Source organism: Myotis nattereri (assembly GCF_964212035.1).
Source record: "Myotis nattereri genome assembly, chromosome: 13".
NCBI classification, from domain to species: Eukaryota; Metazoa; Chordata; class Mammalia; order Chiroptera; family Vespertilionidae; genus Myotis; species Myotis nattereri.
In genome coordinates this window covers 45,772,336-45,791,837 of record NC_138088.1, presented here as the reverse complement: position 1 = coordinate 45,791,837, position 19,502 = coordinate 45,772,336, and the positions used below count along the sequence as shown (strand labels likewise).

General features: G+C 37.6%; 1 protein-coding gene across 1 annotated transcript in view; it reads left to right on the top strand.

The window, feature by feature from the left end:
• The window catches only part of CFAP43 (cilia and flagella associated protein 43), an 84,621-nt gene that overhangs the window by 18,648 nt on the left and 46,471 nt on the right, over nucleotides 1-19,502 (top strand). Inside the window, exons 7-15 of the mRNA XM_081104777.1 lie at nucleotides 2,222-2,289; nucleotides 5,422-5,553; nucleotides 7,725-7,841; nucleotides 12,114-12,194; nucleotides 14,014-14,162; nucleotides 15,983-16,086; nucleotides 17,141-17,281; nucleotides 18,082-18,254; nucleotides 19,081-19,230. Of these exons, the coding sequence (XP_080960903.1) occupies nucleotides 2,222-2,289; nucleotides 5,422-5,553; nucleotides 7,725-7,841; nucleotides 12,114-12,194; nucleotides 14,014-14,162; nucleotides 15,983-16,086; nucleotides 17,141-17,281; nucleotides 18,082-18,254; nucleotides 19,081-19,230 (1,115 nt within the window). The remainder of the gene's footprint in view (nucleotides 1-2,221; nucleotides 2,290-5,421; nucleotides 5,554-7,724; nucleotides 7,842-12,113; nucleotides 12,195-14,013; nucleotides 14,163-15,982; nucleotides 16,087-17,140; nucleotides 17,282-18,081; nucleotides 18,255-19,080; nucleotides 19,231-19,502) is intronic.

Genomic DNA, 19,502 nt, shown 5'->3' with positions numbered 1-19,502 from the left:
GAGGAACTGTATTTAAAGGGCCAGAAGGTTGAGAACCACTGGTCTAAACAGTCAGTTCTTCCCATCATTTCACAGACACACCTCCTAGCTCATTCCCTTCCCACTTTACTCCAATTCCCAGCTCAAACATCACCCCCTACAGCAAGTTTCCCCCAACTGCAATGTCCCTCAACTATGCCCTCTCCCATTCCCTGACTCACACGTCACTGATAAAACTGGGACCATTAGATTTGACTTTCCTACCCTAGACCCTCTTTCTTCCTTTTACTCTCACCTGTAGCCTCTGGGCTTGGCTGGCTCTCTAATCTCGCATCCACAATGCCATCCCACAGCTCTCTGAAAAGTAAACCTCTTTTGTGGCCTACATTTCCAATATCAACTATTCCCACTTGACACTTTTAGAAGTTCTCATTATTCCTCCGCTCTCCCCAAATTCTGCCTTCTGCTATTTGCCGTTACCCTTGTCTAGTATGTCTTTCTCTTCCTTGTCTAGCTGGTGAGATTGTCCTCTGTGGAGCCCTCCCTGTCCTCACCCCAACCTTCAGGTATAATTAGGTGCCCTTGTCGGGTGTTCCTTCAGATTCACTGCTTTCTTAGAGCCTCATCTTGAGCTATTACAATGTTCCATGTGCATGTCTTTCCCATTAGTCATCAACTCTTTGAAGTTAGGAACTGTGTTTTAATCATCCTTTGGCTCCAAAAGTTAATCCCAGAGATTTCTACAGAGTAAATTAGACCTGTATGTGTTTGTAACTTCAATTATAAAAAAAGGTTTTTCATTTCCAAACTCCTAAAACACTTGTAATATGTTATACCCAATTTAGAACTTAATCATGATAGTCATATGTTGTATACTTTCTTTCTGTATACTATTTCTAATACTTTCCATGGAATAATATAAGGCTTTCAAAATAGATATTTATCTAACCTCTACAATGTGTAAGATACTATGCAAGGTGCTTCAGAATTGACAGAGATGGAAAATATATAATCTCGTAATTTCTACTTTCAAGTGACTTCTCTTTTAGTAAAGAGAATACGACAAGTAGTCAGTTAATTACAGTCTGGTAGACTAGGAAGATTTCACTAAGGGAGAACTTCGCAAAGTGCTGTGGGGATTCAGAGCAGGGAAACAGGCCAAGATAAGTTATTTTGAAGGCAGAACTTGAAATGGCCCTTGAAGGATGGGTTCACAGGCAGAGAAAAGAGTAGGTGGACTTTTTGGCAATGGTATCTATGTAGACAAAAACCTGGGGTAGTGGAGACACAAGAAGTGGTCCAGTTCATCTGGGGCATCAAGTTTTACACAGAGGTAGTGGGTCATCTGATATACCATATCTGATCTTGAACATAAGGCATAAGATGTTTATACTTAATTCAGCTGACAGACAGACATCAAAAATTCCTGAAGGGGGAAGTACCCCAACTGTAATTGTGGTTGGGGAGATTAACTTAACCATTATTCAAGAAAGGATAATCCTAGTAGCTGGTGGCTATAAGAAGCAGGCACCTAGACTAGGGAAGGAGTCATAAGAAGCAGGACACTAGTGGCAATTGGACTGGGAAAAAAGAGAATGCTGGGAGGCGACTAGTGCTGGAAGGACATTGTCCTTTTAGCATCTGGCATAAGGCCATGCACCTAGTATGCAGTAAACAAATAATTTCATGCATGCCATCTGAATGTTTGATCTTGTGGTTCTCATGTTTTACCTAAATAACAAGTGATATGCTTTTGCTATTTCCCCTCAAGGACAATATATCTTTTTAATATATACTATTATATTAATTACAGGTATACAACATCCAAGGACAATTTGTTATTAATAACAAATGCTCTTATAGAACATTTTACCTTCTTTTTCCACTGTGCTTTATTTACTGAGGTACCTAAGTTTATATAACATAAAATGTATAAATCTTAAGTATACATCTTGGTGATAATAATATCATCATAATAATAATTCTACAATGTTAGTTACATAGATCTGATGATACTGACCTTAAAAAAAACTTGTGTGACTTATATCAGTAATCATTGCTAAGCAGCTTTTATTATTCATTGTTTGGGAGACATCATAGTACATATTCCAATGTGAAGTTGATTTTCAGAAAAAAAGGATGACAAAGAAATGAATAGTCCTAAGAAATCAAATGAGATGAATTATTCTGTATTGTACTTTTATTTGTGTCACCTGTTTTCCTTGTTTTTCTTTTCTAAAAGGTGGAAGAAAACTTTTCAGTCCAGTCACCATAGCATATCAGAAGGGAGGTGTGCTTGCTTCTGGAATTGTAATGTATTTTTTCTTAAAAATTAATTGCTTTCAAGAAAATATATAATTTCCATTTGTTGCCATTTACTATTATGAGGCATAATTTGGGATGGCAGGTTCTGTGTGATTATTAATTACTAGAGGCCCATTGCACGAAGAGATTCATGCAATAGGCTTTCCCTTCCCCTGGCTGCCGGCACCGGTTTTCCTCCGGCACCCAGGACCCAGGCCTTCCCTCTGGCCGGAGCCACCTTCAAGTCTTCGCTGCTCCGGCAGGAGCCGCCTTCAGTCTGTGTATGCAAATTAACCGCCATCTTTGTTAGGTTAATTTACATACTCTCCCGATTGGCTGGTGAGCATTGTGAAGGTACGGTCAATTTACATGTTTGTCTATTATTAGGTAAGAAAGTTCTTTCCTTTTTGGATGCTATTATAAAACTTTTTATTATGAAGAATTTTAAATATGTATAAAACTAGTGATCGCAGTATAATGAACTACCACATATCTACCTCATTGCAAATAGGCAAAAATAAAATTTTTTAAAAACCATGGCTCCCCCAAAAGTTACTTAATATCCATCACCCAATTCTATTCCTGTTTGTGCACTTAAAGTATTATGTTTTCAGATACAACTGGAACCTTTTGTGAAAGCTTCAGCGTAGCCTCCTGTGTGTGTCCATTTTGTTTAACTGTATCATATTGTTATTGGCGATGGTAGAATTAGTAATAATAGCTACCATTTATTTAGTGCTTATTTGGTGCCAGGCACCATGCTAAGTGCTTGCTTGTATTAGCTTATTGTTCCTCACAACAACCCCATCAAGTACAAACTATTATTGAAGGAGCCATGTCTTACTGAGTTCACTCAGCCTTAGTACATATGAAAAGGGCTGGACCATGTTACTTTTCCATGTTGTGGTAATCAGTGCTAAGGTTTGGAGCTGACCTACACTGAAATCTCAGGTCTATTGGTCCTGAGACTACTACTGTTAGCTTTGTCGCTTCCATTGCCACAAATTACATCTCTAGGGCCCCAAGGGCAGCTAGTCAATGTTGTCAAGGTAAGAGATGTAGCTCTATCAATGAGAAACAATCTGGAGCTCATAAACCTACACTCAGTTCACAATACCCTTCCCCAACCTTGCAATGGACTACCCCCACTCCTACATTTAGTCTGCATTGAGTGTTTTCGTAGAACTAATTTAAAGGAAGGATTTGAGCATCTGCTCTGGTGAGGGGTAGAGAATGATGAAAGCACCTGGTGTATTCCTCCCTCTCCCCCCAGTATATGAACCCAGTCATCTCGCAAATGCTTACTCTTAATTATAATGGGGTCTAATCTAGAAATTATGGATGAATTTGCCTAAAGCCTCTTCACTATTGTAGAAGTAACTCAAATTCCTCTTGAGTTGTAAAATTTACCTAAATCTGTTCATGATCAACCAAGCAACTAGCTCATTTTTATTGCATACTGGAAGAATATAAAGGAAACAAACAGCGCACTCCCTACCCTTGGGCCATTTAGGGAGATGAGTAATTGCACCTAACAATGATTAAAGAACACTAAGACTAGTCCTTTGAGGTAAGTAGATTGTTATATATACAATCCACACACTAAACTCTGCCTCATTTGCCCTGCCTTCTGTATAATAAAGGAGATGATAAGAAGATAGATGCTAGAAAAGTTCAAAGAAAGGAGAGGTCAGTAAAATTTTAAGTAATTGAAAAATTTATTGCAAAAGAGATAAAATTAAAACTTGATCAGGAACCATGGTTAAAAGTTATCTTGATAGCCCTAGCTGATTTGGCTCAGTGGATAGAGCATTGGCCTGCGGACTGAAGGGTCCTGGGTTCTATCTTGACTCCATTGTATGCGCTTGCCTCCTTTGTCAAATATTAATTAAGCATAAGGGCTTGGGTTGATTTCTGGGTTCTCTGTTCTGTTCCATTGGTCCATATGTCTGCTTTTAAACGGGAATATTTAACTAGGTTGCAGGCTCCATCCTCAGTAAGGGGCATGCAGGAGGCAGCCAATCAATGATTCTCTCTCATTATTGATTTTTCTATCTCTCCCTCTCCCTTCCTCTCTGAAATCAATAAAAATATATAATAACCTATATATATAAAGGCTATTATGCTAACTGTCCATCCAGGTAATGACATCAGGTAGCAATGCCCAGCTTCCTCTCCCTAGTGATAACTAGCCTCCTTGCAGTTTCTTCAGCCTGGGAACAAGTCGGGGTGCAAACATTATACACTGTAACCAAATGTCTGTGAAGCATTTTCCCTTGCCTCATCTCATTTGATCCTCACAGAAGTCCCGGAGTAGGTAGACAGGAGACTGGGTGGAAGCCTATTTTCTTTTCATTAGACAGAAAATGGAGATTTAGAAAGTTTAGAAACTTGACCCAACTGAAAAGAAGTAAGAAATGATGGACCTTGAAAATGACTTCAGGTTTTCTCATTGCACAGAATATAGTTAAACACTGCTGCAATTAAATATTTTACCCTTTGTTCTCCCTGCATGATCTACAATAATAATGTGCTTCGTGTTGATATTTACTGCTGTGTTGCTGACAATTACCTGAAAGAGAAGTTGGGGTGCTTCACTGGGCTGGAAAAAGTTTAGCTTATCAGAAAGCAGGTCTATTCTGTATTTATATCTCTATCTCTATCTCTATCTCTATCTCTATCTCTATCTCTATCTCTATATCTATATCTATATCTATAAAAGGCTAAGTTGACTTGTGCATGTGCAATACATATAAAGCTCTCACTGGTGCCAATCACACGAGTGTGTTTCGATCTGTCATTGTTGATTGTGAATTTGGTTGACAGTTCTATTATAGAGAAAGGGCGACTGGCAATATTAAAATATTCTAATTAATTTCCTATCAATGTGCATGAATTCATGACCGGGCCACTAGTAAATAAATAAAATAAAAGCTGTTGAGCAAAATATGTTACTTTAAAAAAAGTTACTTAAATAAAGGTAAGAAGACAGGGCATTCTAGATAATGTAAACACAGATTATTCCAAAAATAAACATTAGTTGGTAATACACTAAGTCTTAGCTTGTCTGATAACAAAAGTATACTGTGTAATGACTGAAAGTGATTTTTCTGCATTTATCTCGTTTTTGGTCTCTAGGATGGCTTTGTGTATTCTTTAATTATTAAAGAGTCAAGTTACAAAGTAGAAGATTTTCTTCAGGTTGAAGAGCATGTGGGACATATGATGTTTTCTCCCAGTTACAAAATGTTGCTGATTCAAGCAGGGAAGGTATGCTAGATGGCCAATTTTTAGTATGCAGTTTTCAGATATCAGATATTATTATATCACCATGGTCCTGGCACCTACAAAACAACACTTGGCTTCCCCCAAGTGGGATACAGACCCTGCCACCATCCCAGAGTGACAGCCCACCAAATAGCAGCCAATGCTGCCAAGACCCCATGACACAAAATGTGGCCCACAGCCCAGCCCAGTCCAGAAACAGTCACTGTGGGCACCAGGGAATGACAATATGTAGCAGTGCCCAGTTTCCTCTCCCTGGCAACTAGCTTCCTTTCTTCAGCCCAGGAACCCGACTTGCTTTATAGCCAGGTGCAAACATTTTACAGTTTTACCAAATGTTTGTGAAGCATTTTCCTGTGCCTCATCTCATTTGATCCTCACAGAAGTCCTGGAGTAGGTAGATAGGAGACGCTGTAGAATCCTATTTTCTTTTCATTAGCAAGATGCAAATAGTGATATTAAAATATTTCTTCTAATTAATTGCCTTCCAATGTGCACGAATCCATGCACCAGGACACTAATGTTTTAATAAATAACAATTAAATGACAAACTTAAAATATTTAGAACATGAAATTATTTTCTTTTTTTTTTAAAAAAGGTAACATAACAGAAGGGAGAAAGACCCAAATAGAACTTCTAAAAAAAGAAAAATATACTGACAAAGTAAAAATTAAATGAATATGTCTGATAGAATGTGGACACCGCCAAAGAGAGAATTAATAAACTGGAAAATAGATTATAAATTATTCAGAATATAGTCCAGAGCCACAAAAGAGCAGGAAATATGGAAGGGAGGGGTATGAGACATGAATGATACAGTGGAAAGACCTAGCATATGTTTGATTAAAATCTCAGAGAGGAGAGAATGGGACAGAGGCAATACTTAAAGAGATATTTTCCAGAACTGATTAAAGACATGAATTTACAGATTCAAGAGGCCCAGTGAATCCTAAGCAGGAGACATAAAAAGATATCCACCTTAGACTTAACAAAGTGAAATTGTTGAAAACCAGGGCAAAGAGAAAATCTTAAAAGAAGTCAGAGAAAAGCATGTTATTTCAAAGGAATTTCAATTAGAATAACTTCTGACATCTATGTGGCAATAATATAAGTAAGAAATAGTGACTGTATCTTCCATGTGATGATCAGCATATTACTAAGTATACTTTTATTCCACGTGGCCAGATCCCCCAGTGGGATGTAAGCTGCATGAGGACAGGGGCTTTTTGTCAATTTGGTCCTTTAATGTAGCCCCAGCATCCAGTGTCTGGCACAGTGTACCCACTTAATATCTGTTGAAATATTAATGACACAAAATCAGTAAATATCTACCAGATTTTAGACTCTACAGAGTTGTTTTTACATAAACAAGAACAAAAAAATTCATGTTTAACTCAAACTTGAAGAACTTGTGATTAGTAGAAAACAGACTTCTTATTGCTAGGTAAGTAACCATACCATATTACAGTTACTTGGCAGAGATGCATAACTTACAGGCTAGATTTTTTTTTTTGAGAAATGAATTTGGGAGCTGAAAATGGTAAACAAGTCATAAAGTGATAGCTTCGACCGCATCTTCACAATTTCCACAAAGACTTATTAAAATCTTTCATTAGTGTCCAACATGATCTAGTATGTGATAGGATTTAGTTCATCTTAACAATTTTTCTAGTTTTCCACATTTCTCAAATTTTCTACATCAACAAACATTATTTTTATTTTTTTACCGTTATTATGTACTTCATTACGTATACCTTTACTAAGTATACTTTTATTAAAAATGTATATCCTTAAGATAAATATATTATTTACATAAATGGCTTTGTACAGGTCTCCCTGTGCACAACAGGCATTATTTTTAAAGTCAGAAAAAAGTTTTTTTGTTATGTTTTCTAACTTAAAAACAAATGCCTGGAATTGGAGAAAAGAATAAAGACCCACTTATTGATTATGATGAGTGAATCAATAAACACATTATATATCTAGATTTCAAGATTTTCAAGGTCAGTGCCTTAAGGAGTTGATTTCTCATATTCCATCACCTAGTCCCATTTAGTGCTTTACTCACAGGAGGCATTTAATATATATTTGTTGAACTGCTCGCATAACAATTGCATTAATTTTTGTTCTTGTTTTTCTTTTGGTATATTTAAAGGGATCTGTTTATATTTACACATTTGGTGAGGAGCCAACCTTGGATAAAATCCTTGAGGCTTGTGATGGGAAATTTCAAGCAATTGACTTAATCACACCTGGAAATGAATATTGCATGGTAAGGAATATTTGATTGTGTTACAATAGGATTTAAAGATGAGATTTTAGAAGTTTGTGTGCAAACTGATGCAAATAGGAGGTAGAGATTATTCTTGAAGATGTGGTAGAAATGCCAACCACTTTCATCATCAAATGTATTCCCAAGTTAAATGACATCATCATCTTGGTACTCCATAATATTAACTTCTATTGCCAAAGCAACAGAAATTTTAGGAGCCATTCTGTTTGCATTCACCATACAAACTTTCCAACTCAGACCTTGAAACACATTCATCACTAATGAGTCATCAACACTGGTTAAATTATTAGTATTTACCCTCTTTCAAAGTGATGCAGTCCCATTTGAAGGTGAGAATGAAAGAGCTGCCGTGCACAAAGCATAAATCCCATCTACTTAGGAAAAAGCCCACCCTCTAGATTTAGAAAAGAAACCTCTATATTTAGAAAAGAAACTTTTTTTCTAGGTGTTTAACTATTTACCTATTGCTTATCTCAAGAAACATATTTTACTTTTCATATGATTTATCAGCAAATCCATTAAGATTTGGGGAGCTCTAACAAGTAAAAAATACATAGATTATGGAATAGTTAACATTTAAATTTTCTTCCAATCTTGAGGTTCTGATCATATGATTTTTTCCCTCCAGGTGTTCTCTGATAAGCATTATTTATATTCATATGTTCGTTTCAACTCAATTAAAAATTCCATACAAGGTTTCCACATTTAGGGTTTAGATACTTGATCCACATTTTCATGTTACCTACTCCATAGTAGTAAAAAAACAGAAATCATACCACATTGCAGTTACTTAAAGTTGCTTTCAGTCTTGATCTTGTGAAAGAGTAAAAATTATTTGTTAAATGGACGATATGAACTTCAGGATTCCAGTCCAGCATGTAAGGAGCCTCACAAGAAGAAAAAATCTGAATGAATTTAAAATCAGTAATTCTTCTTAGATCCATCAGATTGAGGTCATGGGGAAGATCACTGCCCCCAAAATTATAGAGGCAGACAGACAGATACAGAGAATCACATCGTGTGGAGCTGATGCCCACAAGTAGAAACCACACTGGAGCCAGTACCAGGGGGATTGCAATGGAAAAATATGCACATCTCAGACCTTATTTAAGAAATCTCGTGGGAAATCTAAAAACAACAGGGGGAAACAAAAATAAGAATACCAAAGGGAGCAACAAAGATGTCTTTCAATAGGAGAATGGATATACAAATTGTGGTACATTTATACAATAGAATATTATTCATCACTCAAAAGAAATGAGCTTTTAAGCTATGAAAAGACTTAGAGGAAATGTAAATGCATATTGCTAAGTGAAAGAAGCCAATTTGATAAGGCTGTATGATTCCCCCTATATGACATTCTGGAAACAGCAAAACTATGGAGAGAAAAGGATCAGTGGTTTCCAGGGGTCCAGTGGGGAGGGAGGGATGGAAGAAAGGATGAAGAGGTGAAGCAGAGGATTTTTAGGGCAGTGAAACTATTCTGTACGATCCTGTGATGGTGGATACATGTCATTATACATTTGTCAAAACCCATAGAATGTGTAACACAAATAGTGAACCATAATGTAAACTGTGGGCTTTAGTCAATAATAATGTATCAATATTGGTTCATCAATTGTAACAAATGTACCACATTAATACAAGATGTCAATAATAGGGGAATTGTGTATATGGGGGAGGAGGAAAGTCTCTGTGCTTTCTGCTCAAATTTTCTGTCATCCTAAAATTACTCTTAAAAACAAAGTCTATTAGTTAAATCAATAATGTAAAATTTTCTATTTCTAGGTTTATTCATTAGACAATAATCCCACTGAATTTTAAGTAATTTTATCTCAATTATGTTACACAGAAAAAGTATTTATTTTACTTTTCTAATCCTAATTAGTAATTATGTTAGTTAAGTTATATTAAAAATAGTAGTTAATATTTGTTAAAATCAGAAGTATTTTTTTAAATTAATAAATCTTTATTGTTCAGATTATTACAGAAGTTTCTCTTTTTCCCCCCCATAGCTCCCCTCCACCTGGTTCCCACCCCACCCCATGCCCTTACCCCCCGCCCCCGCCCCACTGTCCTCATCCATAGGTGTAAGATTTTTGTCCAGTCTCTTCCCGCACCCCCCACACCTCCTTCCCCCCAAGAATTGTCAGTCCACTCCCTTTCTATGCCCCTGCTTCTATTATATTCACCAGTTTATTCTGACTTAATTTTTAGGTTCATTTGTTGATAGATATTTATTTGTTGTCACTTTGTTGTTCATAATTTTTATCTTTACCTTTTTCTTCTTCTTCTTCCTCTTCTTAAAGGATACCTTTCAGCATTTCATATAATACTGGTTTGGTGGTGATGAACTCCTTTAGCTTTTTCTTGTCTGTGAAGCTCTTTATCTGATTTTCAATTCTACATGATAGCTTTGCTGGGTAGAGTAATCTTGGTTGTAGGTTCTTGGTATTCATCACTTTGAATATTTCTTGCCACTCCCTTCTGGCCTGCATGGTTTCTGTTGAGAAATCAGCTGACGGTCGTATGAGTACACCCTTGTAGGTAACTAACTGTTTTTCTCTTGCTGCTTTTAAGATTCTCTCTTTGTCTTTAGCCCTTGGCATTTTAATTATGACGTGTCTTGATGTGGTCCTCTTTGGATTCCTCTTATTTGGGGTTCTCTTCGCTTCCTGGACTTATAAATCTATTTCCTTCATCAGGTAGAGGAAGTTTTCTGTCATGATTTCTTCTAATAGGCTTTTAGTATCTTGCTCTCTCTCTTCTTCTGGCACCCCAATAATTCGGATATTGGTATGTTTGAAGTTGTCCCAGAGGCTCCTTACACTGTCTTCATATTTTTGGATTCTTTTCTCGTTTTGCTTTTCTGGATGGGTGTATTTTGCTTCTTCATATTTCAAATTTTTGACTTGATTCTTGGGATCCTCTAGTCTGCTGTTGGATCTCTGTATATTATTTTTAATTTCAGTCAGTGTATGTTTAATTTCTGACTGGTCCTTTTCCATTTTTTTGGCATTCTCATTAAGATCCTTAAAGGTCTCACTAAGTTCCTTGGAGGTTCGTAGAAGATTCTTGAGTAGCCTTATAACTATGGTTTTGAACTCTATGTCCTCCATTAGTTTGCTTTCCTCCATTTCTTTCATTTGTGACATGTTTCTTCGTCTCCACATTTTTGGCTGACTGTGATGACCCACTGTGTCTACAGTGGAAGAACTGCTGTGCTGGAAACACCCTTATGGGGTAGGACTTGCTTCAGTGGGGCTTTGGTGCTCACTGAGTCTGCTTCTTGAGTGTGTCCCTTATGGATGTGAGGAGTTGAAATCTGGTATCTGACCAGGAGTACCCTGGCTCCTGGATCTCCAAGTCAACCACTGTGTGAGTCCACCCAGCAGGAGCTACAGCGGATCAGCAGATTTCTCCTCTTTGTTTGGGGTTTGGAAGTTTTGGAGCGCTCTGACCCAGCTGCAGCTTGTTAGGTTAGGCTGCAAAAGTGCAGGTGATTCCTTTGTGCAGCTGTGCACAGCTAGGTTGGGGATGTAAATTGAGTGGGGCGGGGGTCTCAGAGAATCACCAGGGCGGAGAAAACAGCAATGGCTATTGTCAGCCTCTCCGCGATTCCGCACGTCTCCGCTACTCTGCGTCTCTGCGTCCAGAGTCCCTCTGCGTCTCCAGTCCCGCGCTCCCACAGAAGCTATGATCCCTGCAAGCAGCTCTATGAGAAAGCCACCCTTGCTTTCCGACTTGCTGCAAGACAATCCAGTTTCTCCCCGTAGGAGTCCAGGACCCCAAAGTCTCGCCATAAATGAGTTCAGTGCATTTGAGAGCTTGTATCCCCTTCTGATTGAAATAAACCACGCACCCAGGTACAGCCGCCTCGCAAGCGCCTTTGTACCTCTGTTCTTGGCGCCTCTGCACCTCCTACCCGGACTCAATGTGCTTTTTTCTTTCCTTCTAGTTGTAGAACTTCCACTTGGCCAGCTTTCCCGTGGTTCTGGATGATAGCTGTTTTGTCTTATAGTTGTAGTTGTGGGGGGCAGCACGTACAAGTTTATACCTTATGCCGCCATCTTGGTTCTCCTAAAATCAGAAGTATTTATGTTGAGATTGTGAAGTAATTATAATCCACATAAGTAAAATAAAATTTTATACTAAATAATCAGAGTGATAGACATACTAGAGAAGCATTTAGAACATGCTTCCAAAACAGTCTTGTTTTCCACTTAGAGTTTTATTTTTAATTTTTTTCAGACAGCCACATATTCAGGGGAAGTTTGTATTTGGAGGACAGAGGATGGTACTTGTATCAGCAGGCTTTCTCTAAATACACCTGTAAGTATGCCTTATAAATGGACTTCTAAAAATATATTGCATTCTAACCCAATCTACTTTTGCATATTCACCTGTCAATAGTCTGTAGCAATACAGTTTCAGATGCCTTATTGCATTTTTACCTTATATATTTAGAATAATTCTTGTGTATATAGTATATTTTATAGCCCAGAGGATGGAACTTGAGGCACTACATTGGTATGTAGGAAAGGAAAAGTTTTTCTGTGGTTGCAGTTATTTATGAAATTCTAATGGTTTCTCTCTCATTCATGGTATAATTTCATTGTGGATTGACAGGGTCTCTGCTCCACATAGACTCTCAGGGAGATAGGCCGATGGAGGCTCCTCCAACAGAATAGCTCCTTGGTTCATGGCATGGGAAGAGAGTGCTAGAGGGTCTTGAATTCGCAGTTAAGTGCTTTTACTCAGAAATAAAATATTCTCTTGGCCATAACTAGCTAAATGGTCCCATCTAACCTCAAAGGGATTAGTTAGAAATGAAAGAAAATTGCCATTGTAAGTAGCTTGAACCAAAAATTAAAAAGTAAGGGTTTTGGATCAAAAGGTTATAAACTATAGAAATTGTCTGGCCTCAGTTGAGGCTCAATCCAGCAACTCAAATGGTATTACCAAGAACCTTGTTTTTCTGTCTGAGTACCATGTGTTTAGTTTCATCTTAGGCTTCATTTAGTGGTGCCCAAATGCCACAGGTGCCACGCCCACATCAGACTATCAGGAAAGAGAGCCTGCTACAGTGGGAGGAGGAAGAGAAAGGAAGTTTCTCCTTTTTATTTAGTTTTTAAAGTTTCTCCTTTTTAGAAGTCTCAGTAAATGTCTTCTAATATCTTAATACATCCCTGCACTAATCACTGTGTACAAGGGGATGAGAAATGCTCATTGGCTTAAGCTCAGCCCTGAAATGAGTCAGATCTATTCCACTCAACCCTGAAAATAGGAGAGGGTTTCTCAGTGGATACTCACAAAATTGTCTAGTAGTTACTTGGAAACAAAGTACAGCATAGTGAATATATTCAATCATATATGTAACTATGTGTGGTACCAGGTGGATACTTGAAATATTGGGGGGACAACTTTGTAAAGTATATGATTGTCCAATCACTCTGCTATATATCTGAAACTAATACAAAATAATGTTGACTGTAAACTAATAAAATAAAATTAGCCTGGCTGGTGTGGATCAGTGGTTGAACATCAACCTATGAACTAAGAGGTCACGGTTCAGTTCCCAGTCAGTGTGCATGTTCAGGTAGTGGGCTCGATCCCTAGTGGGAGATGTATAGGAGGCAGCCAATCTATGTTTCTCTCTCATTGACGTTTCTATCTCTGTCTCCCTCGCTCTCTAAATAATCCATAAAAACATATTTTTAAAAAATCTTTAACATTCTATAAAGATGTCAAAAAGGTGCTAGGAATTTATTTTAAATTTCTTATTTTATTTTTAATTTTTATTGATGTAACCTTATAACCATTTAGGGATGAAAATGAAGCCATTGCTTAAAGTTCAAGAAATTTACTTATATTTTTATCATTCTAAGTTTAGGATAAAAGAATAAGATGTACAGATTCTTGAGACTTATTATACAATTGGTTAGTTCAGAAATGTTGAATAGATAATTTGTCATACCTCACAACATGAGCCACTCTTCTCTAATTATTTTCCAATAAACCGTAGAATTCTGATGTATAGGAGATCTGGCTTCATTTTTTTGTTTTATGTGTGTGTGTGTGTGTGTGTGTGTGCTTGTTTGTGGGGGGGTTTGGCACCATGAAGTTAAGCATCTGGGGCTTATTTAAACAGACGACAGTTCTGGCTTGCTCTCCCTCCTCCTTCACTGCGGCAGTGGGGACTGTGAATGGCTCTGTCCACTTCATTGATACCCTGGAGACCACATCCCCTGAGGAAATTCACATGGTCCATCTCTCTGACAGCGAAATTCAGCACCTCCTGTAAGTACTGCCTGCTTCTGGCAACAATGTTGTTAGACCTGTCTGTTGAGAATTCCAGTGAAGCCATAATTCCTTTACATTTTAAATTTTATGTGGTTTTTTTGGAAATTAATATATTGACCCTGTTCAGTGTTAAAAAAAAAAAAAAAAGTACAGAGGGATGTGTAGTGAAAGGTGTCCTACCCTTGTCCCTGAACCCCAGTTCTCCTCTCTGGAGGCAGCCTGTTCCCAATTTCTTGTGTCTTCTTTCCAGAGATATTTTATCCATAAGCAAGCAAAAAAAAAGATGCACACTTTCTTTTTTACACAAATAATTATCAAGCACTTAGAGTGTGCCAGGCACTTCTATTGTATTAACTTTATTAGATACCCGTATTGTCTCCACTTTACAGATGAGGAAGATGAGCACAAAGAGCTTAAATAACTTGCTTAATATTACACAAGTGTACATGGCAGATGTGGGGATCAGAGCCCAGGCAGTGGGGGATCCCGTTGTTGCCTTTCTCTAAATGGGAGGAAACCATATACAGTATCCTCCATCTCCTTTCTTCTTCTCCTCCTCCTCTTCCTCCTCCCCCCCCTCCTCCTCCCCCTCCTCCTCCTCCTCCTCCTCCTTCTTCTTCTTCTTCTTCTTCTTCTTCTTCTTCTTCTTCTTCTTCTTCTTCTTCACTTATTAGTGTATCTTGTAGAATGTTTTCTACCCACACATAAAGACCCTCCTGGTTCTTTTTTTACAGATATATAGTATTTCATTATACAAATGTACTATCATTTTTAAAAGACAGCATATTGGTGGGCATTTAGATGATTTTAAATCTTTTGAAGCAAGACTTAAGAAGATAGCATAGAGACATTGGGTTTGGACTCATGTATTATTATTATTATTTATTTATTTTGTTAGTTTATCATAATAGTAGTTTTAATAAGAACTGACATTTGTGTCCTGTCACACATTGTAGCTTATTGAATGTGATCCTCGTCCCACCATTCAGGAAGGTATTATGCTTGTGCCTATTCCACAAATGAGGGAATTTAGGTTCAATAACCACCCTCCAGTTACACCTCTCCTCAGTGCCATGTTTTTGGTGCATCTTCTTTCTCAGATACGTTCTCTCATATACTAATTTGTATTTCCCCACTTTTTCTAATTGGATGATGGTGGAGAACCATTTCACTACATCCTTCCTCCTGCCAGGTACTAGTCCTGAAGGGTACTGACATGTACTCATCACTTATTTCAGAATTGCTTATTTCCACTTGAAATATCTAGAAAGCTCTGTTGTTGTATTTCATTCACTTATCCTATATAATAAAACCCTAATATGCAAATCGACCGAATGGCGGAACGACCCATCACTATGATGCACACTGATCACCAGGGGGCAGACGCTCAATGCAAGAGCTGCCCCCTAGTGGTCAGTGCACTCCCATAGGGGGAGTGCCGCTCAGCCAGAAGCCGGGCTTACCTAAGATGGCAGCTGGACATCCCCCGAGGGGTCCTGGACTGCGAGAGGGCGCAGGCTGGGCTGAGGGCCCCCCCACCCCAATGCATGAATGTCATGCACTGGGCCTCTAGTGATGAAATAATTGCCCATTTTTAAGTGAATCTTCTTGACTGTGTTGAAATTTGGAAATAGCATTAACCTAGAATGTAATGATTACATTTATACATACTCACTTGGCTTTTTTAAGGTCAGATAATACTGAAAAATCACAGACCATAAGAATGACTGGTTTTGAATGGATCTCTGTGCTGTTGTTCAATAAATATTTACCATCTTATTAGTGAAACAAGTAAAATCAGATTTCTTCTTTTCCAGTTATGACCAGCGAGGACTGTTTCTATTAGCTGGGACATTACAAGGATACATCTTTGTTATCAATGCCAAACCCTCAAGCTCATTTCAGATTTTTGGATACGTAGGTACTACATAAAATGCTTATTAATTTAAAATATTGGTCACTTTATTCCAAAGAACTTAAGGTGGTGAAAATGGGGCTATAGTTATTATAGATAATTATAGATAATTATTTGTGGCTTATTTTCTAAAAGAGAAACATTTAAATAACTGTTAAAAGTTACTTAGGAGAACTCCTATATCATATTTAGAGGTGTTTGGTGTATCTGCTTGGTACATAGTTGATACTAAATAAATTTTCTTGTATCAATCAATGAATTAATTAATGAAATGGCTAAATATCCCTAATGTTATTACAAAGAGACGTTTGATTGTTTACCCCTGAAATATTTTTTAAAAATAATATTTGACCTCTATTTAATAAAGATATTTAAAGAAAGTTTTATGACATGAGTCTTTAATGTTACTGTACTTCTTTAAACAAAATGATATCCAGCTTTTTTCAATAATGTTTATTTAAATACCCAAGTAAACCACATTTGTAGAGGCAAGATAGCACTTATATGATAAACAGTAAGAACTAATATATTCTCTCTGGTTTTAAGTACTAAATACATATATCTATTTCACCTGAATATATTTTTAAAATCTATTCACCTACTAGGTATAAAATGCAGAGATCCAATTATCTAGGTTTCTGGAGGACAAACTAGTCCTGTGTATTTCCACCACACGCACCCTCAATACCTTGACTAAGATGCAAAGAACACTAAAGGCTACATTTGTCCAATATTGGGAGTGGGCAAACCAGCTAGAGTGGGCATTCCAGGGGCCAGAGCATGCAGGTGTTCTGAGTTTGGTAGGCCTGGAGGATTCCCTGGAGTCCTCCCTGCCTGGGAAAGACACTGAGCCCATCAAGCTGGGTTGAATTGTCCAACCCAGACATCTTATCAGGAGACCCCCCCTATCTGTTCATCACCATCAGTTTAAATATCTAGTAAATTTGGATCTAAAGATTTAGTGAAGGCAATTGTATAATGTGATATCTTACTTGGGAAGATAAAGACTCCTTAAGCTTATCGATGAGCACTTGTGGTGTTGATCTCTGCTTTCTTTCAGAGGTGATCAAAGGCATTTTACAGATATCCACGGTATCTGTTTTGGAAACAGACATAGTGGAAGTGATGGTGCTTTCTCCACTTCCAGCGACAGGACGGAGCAGGCTGGAAATATTTACTCTGCCTAAAATACTACCACTAGGTAAAGAAAAACCAAGCAACCAAGTCTGTCCTGGACCCAGACAAGTAGTTGCTATAGCTTTGTTTTTCTTCCTCTTCTGATAGCATCGCCCCTCCCCCTTAACACATGAAGAGGTAAAATGGCCATCTTTTGCGTATCTTACAAAGTGAAACTAATGAGGCTACTAAACAATATGAAACGTGGGCTTCTTCTAGGCCTTGTCATTCATATGAATCTATCAAATTACCAGGGAAAAGAAACAGGATCAACTGGCACTTTGGTCAGGTTGATGTGCCATTTTGTGGTGTCTCTTTTTGTAATTTTAAATATATATAGTCAAATTCATCTAGGGTGCTGTGGAGCTACTTTCACTGATGAAATTCTAAAGAAAGCTTTCTGGCCAGAGGTCTGATAAAATAGACACTCTCTCTGTTTTAGGTAACAAATATCTAGGTAGCTATTTTGCAAATATATAACTGTAGAACATAAGAGAGCTAAAAACCTCAAAGTGCGTTTATATTTTAATTAGCCATGTTTTAATTAGAGATTATCATGAGTTTCTTTGAATGATATAGCTCTGTTTAATTGATGAAACTAACTAAGGCCTTGTAAAAGATATTATATTCACTATTAATTATTTAATACTCAAGTATTTCTAATGGAGCCAAGTTGTTTTTAAATCATTTTTATCACCTACTAGCCTCTGTATTATTAATTGAGCATTTAAATTTTTTTATTTCACTTTTCATAGTTTTTTTATATCAAAAAATAAAATCAGTAGATGGTACAATTTGATCTCTCTTCTTCCTTAAATCTTACAGTTTTTGCAAACTTTGCTGATGAAAGAGGGAGGATGAGAGATGAACTCATTCATAAGTTCCTGTATGAGATAGAGCACTCTCTGTCCTCTGCAGTGTTGGACTTCCAAAGTCGCATAATATACGGTTTCTGTAAAGACGTGCCGTACATCTGCTGCTATTGTCTTCCTGAAAAAGTAGGCCAAAACTTAAGCTTGCCATCATTTATGTCAGCAATCAAGATTGACACATGGTATTACTTAGACTTGATCCATGCTTTAACATTATAGTCCAGTTAACAAATGGCTTTATTATAGTACATCATTTCCTTGAACACGACTTGTTAATCCATCAAAATATGTTGCAGCAACCTCACACTTGTGTTACATATATCATACTTGTCAGATAAATATACAGATGACATAATACTAGTTTAGTGCCTTGAAAAAACAATCTAATATTACCCCACAGGTGTCTGGGGCTACAGAATTGATGATTTTCAGTGGAAATTTCCACTTAAATCCTAAGCAAAATTGTACAAAATAGAGACATGGGGAAATATTGTGGACCATCTTTCTGGGGGTTGAGGGAATGGGATTGCTGAGGTTGGGAGGGAGTAGGATTGGTGGGGATGGGAGGGGCAGGGCATTCCAGACAAAAGTCACAGTGTGTGCAGAGGCTTGGAGATGGGAGTATGTGAAACACATAGGGGGTTTATTGAGCAATTTATTTTGACTTGAGCATGGGGTTATATGAAAATGATTCGTGAGAAATATTGTCAGTATAGTGTGGGATCTTTATTGGTAACTAACATATAAAGACTTTTCTTAGTTGGTCAAAATGAACTTTTATTTGCAAACAAAGATGAAAAATGTGGTACAATACAGATGCCTACTTTGTATCAGTTTATTTCCAGTGACTGAGTTTGCACATTTGAATCTGACTGTGTATGCACAACTGCAAACCCTAAGATGCTGCTCCCCTGGTCTCTCCTGTAATGCAATCATTTTCTTTGATTGGCAGGAACATAGTGGCATTTTCATTCTCAAGCCATACCAAAAAGTGCAGAGCAAACAATATGGACCTGGAATGCTCTCTCTGTCTGGACATGGATTGTGGCTCATAACAAGAGCTAAATGTGGAACTCTGTATATCCGAGACGTTAGCACTTTGGTAATCTTTTAAAAAAAATTATGGGATGTATATCTTGATCTCATATAAGGAGCAAAAACCCTTAGGAAAGGAATTGGAATTCTTTCTTAAACTGAGGCATAACTTATTACCACTGAAGGTATTGACTTTAACATTAGGTGTTTTATGTGCTGAGGTTTAAGTGTCTGAGGGAGGAAACATCAACCAGGGACTAAGAACTGCAAAGAAAAAGCCGAGGGCAGGACTGCCAGCCCGGCTCCTCCACCACGTGGTTGTGTGTCTTGGAAACTCAC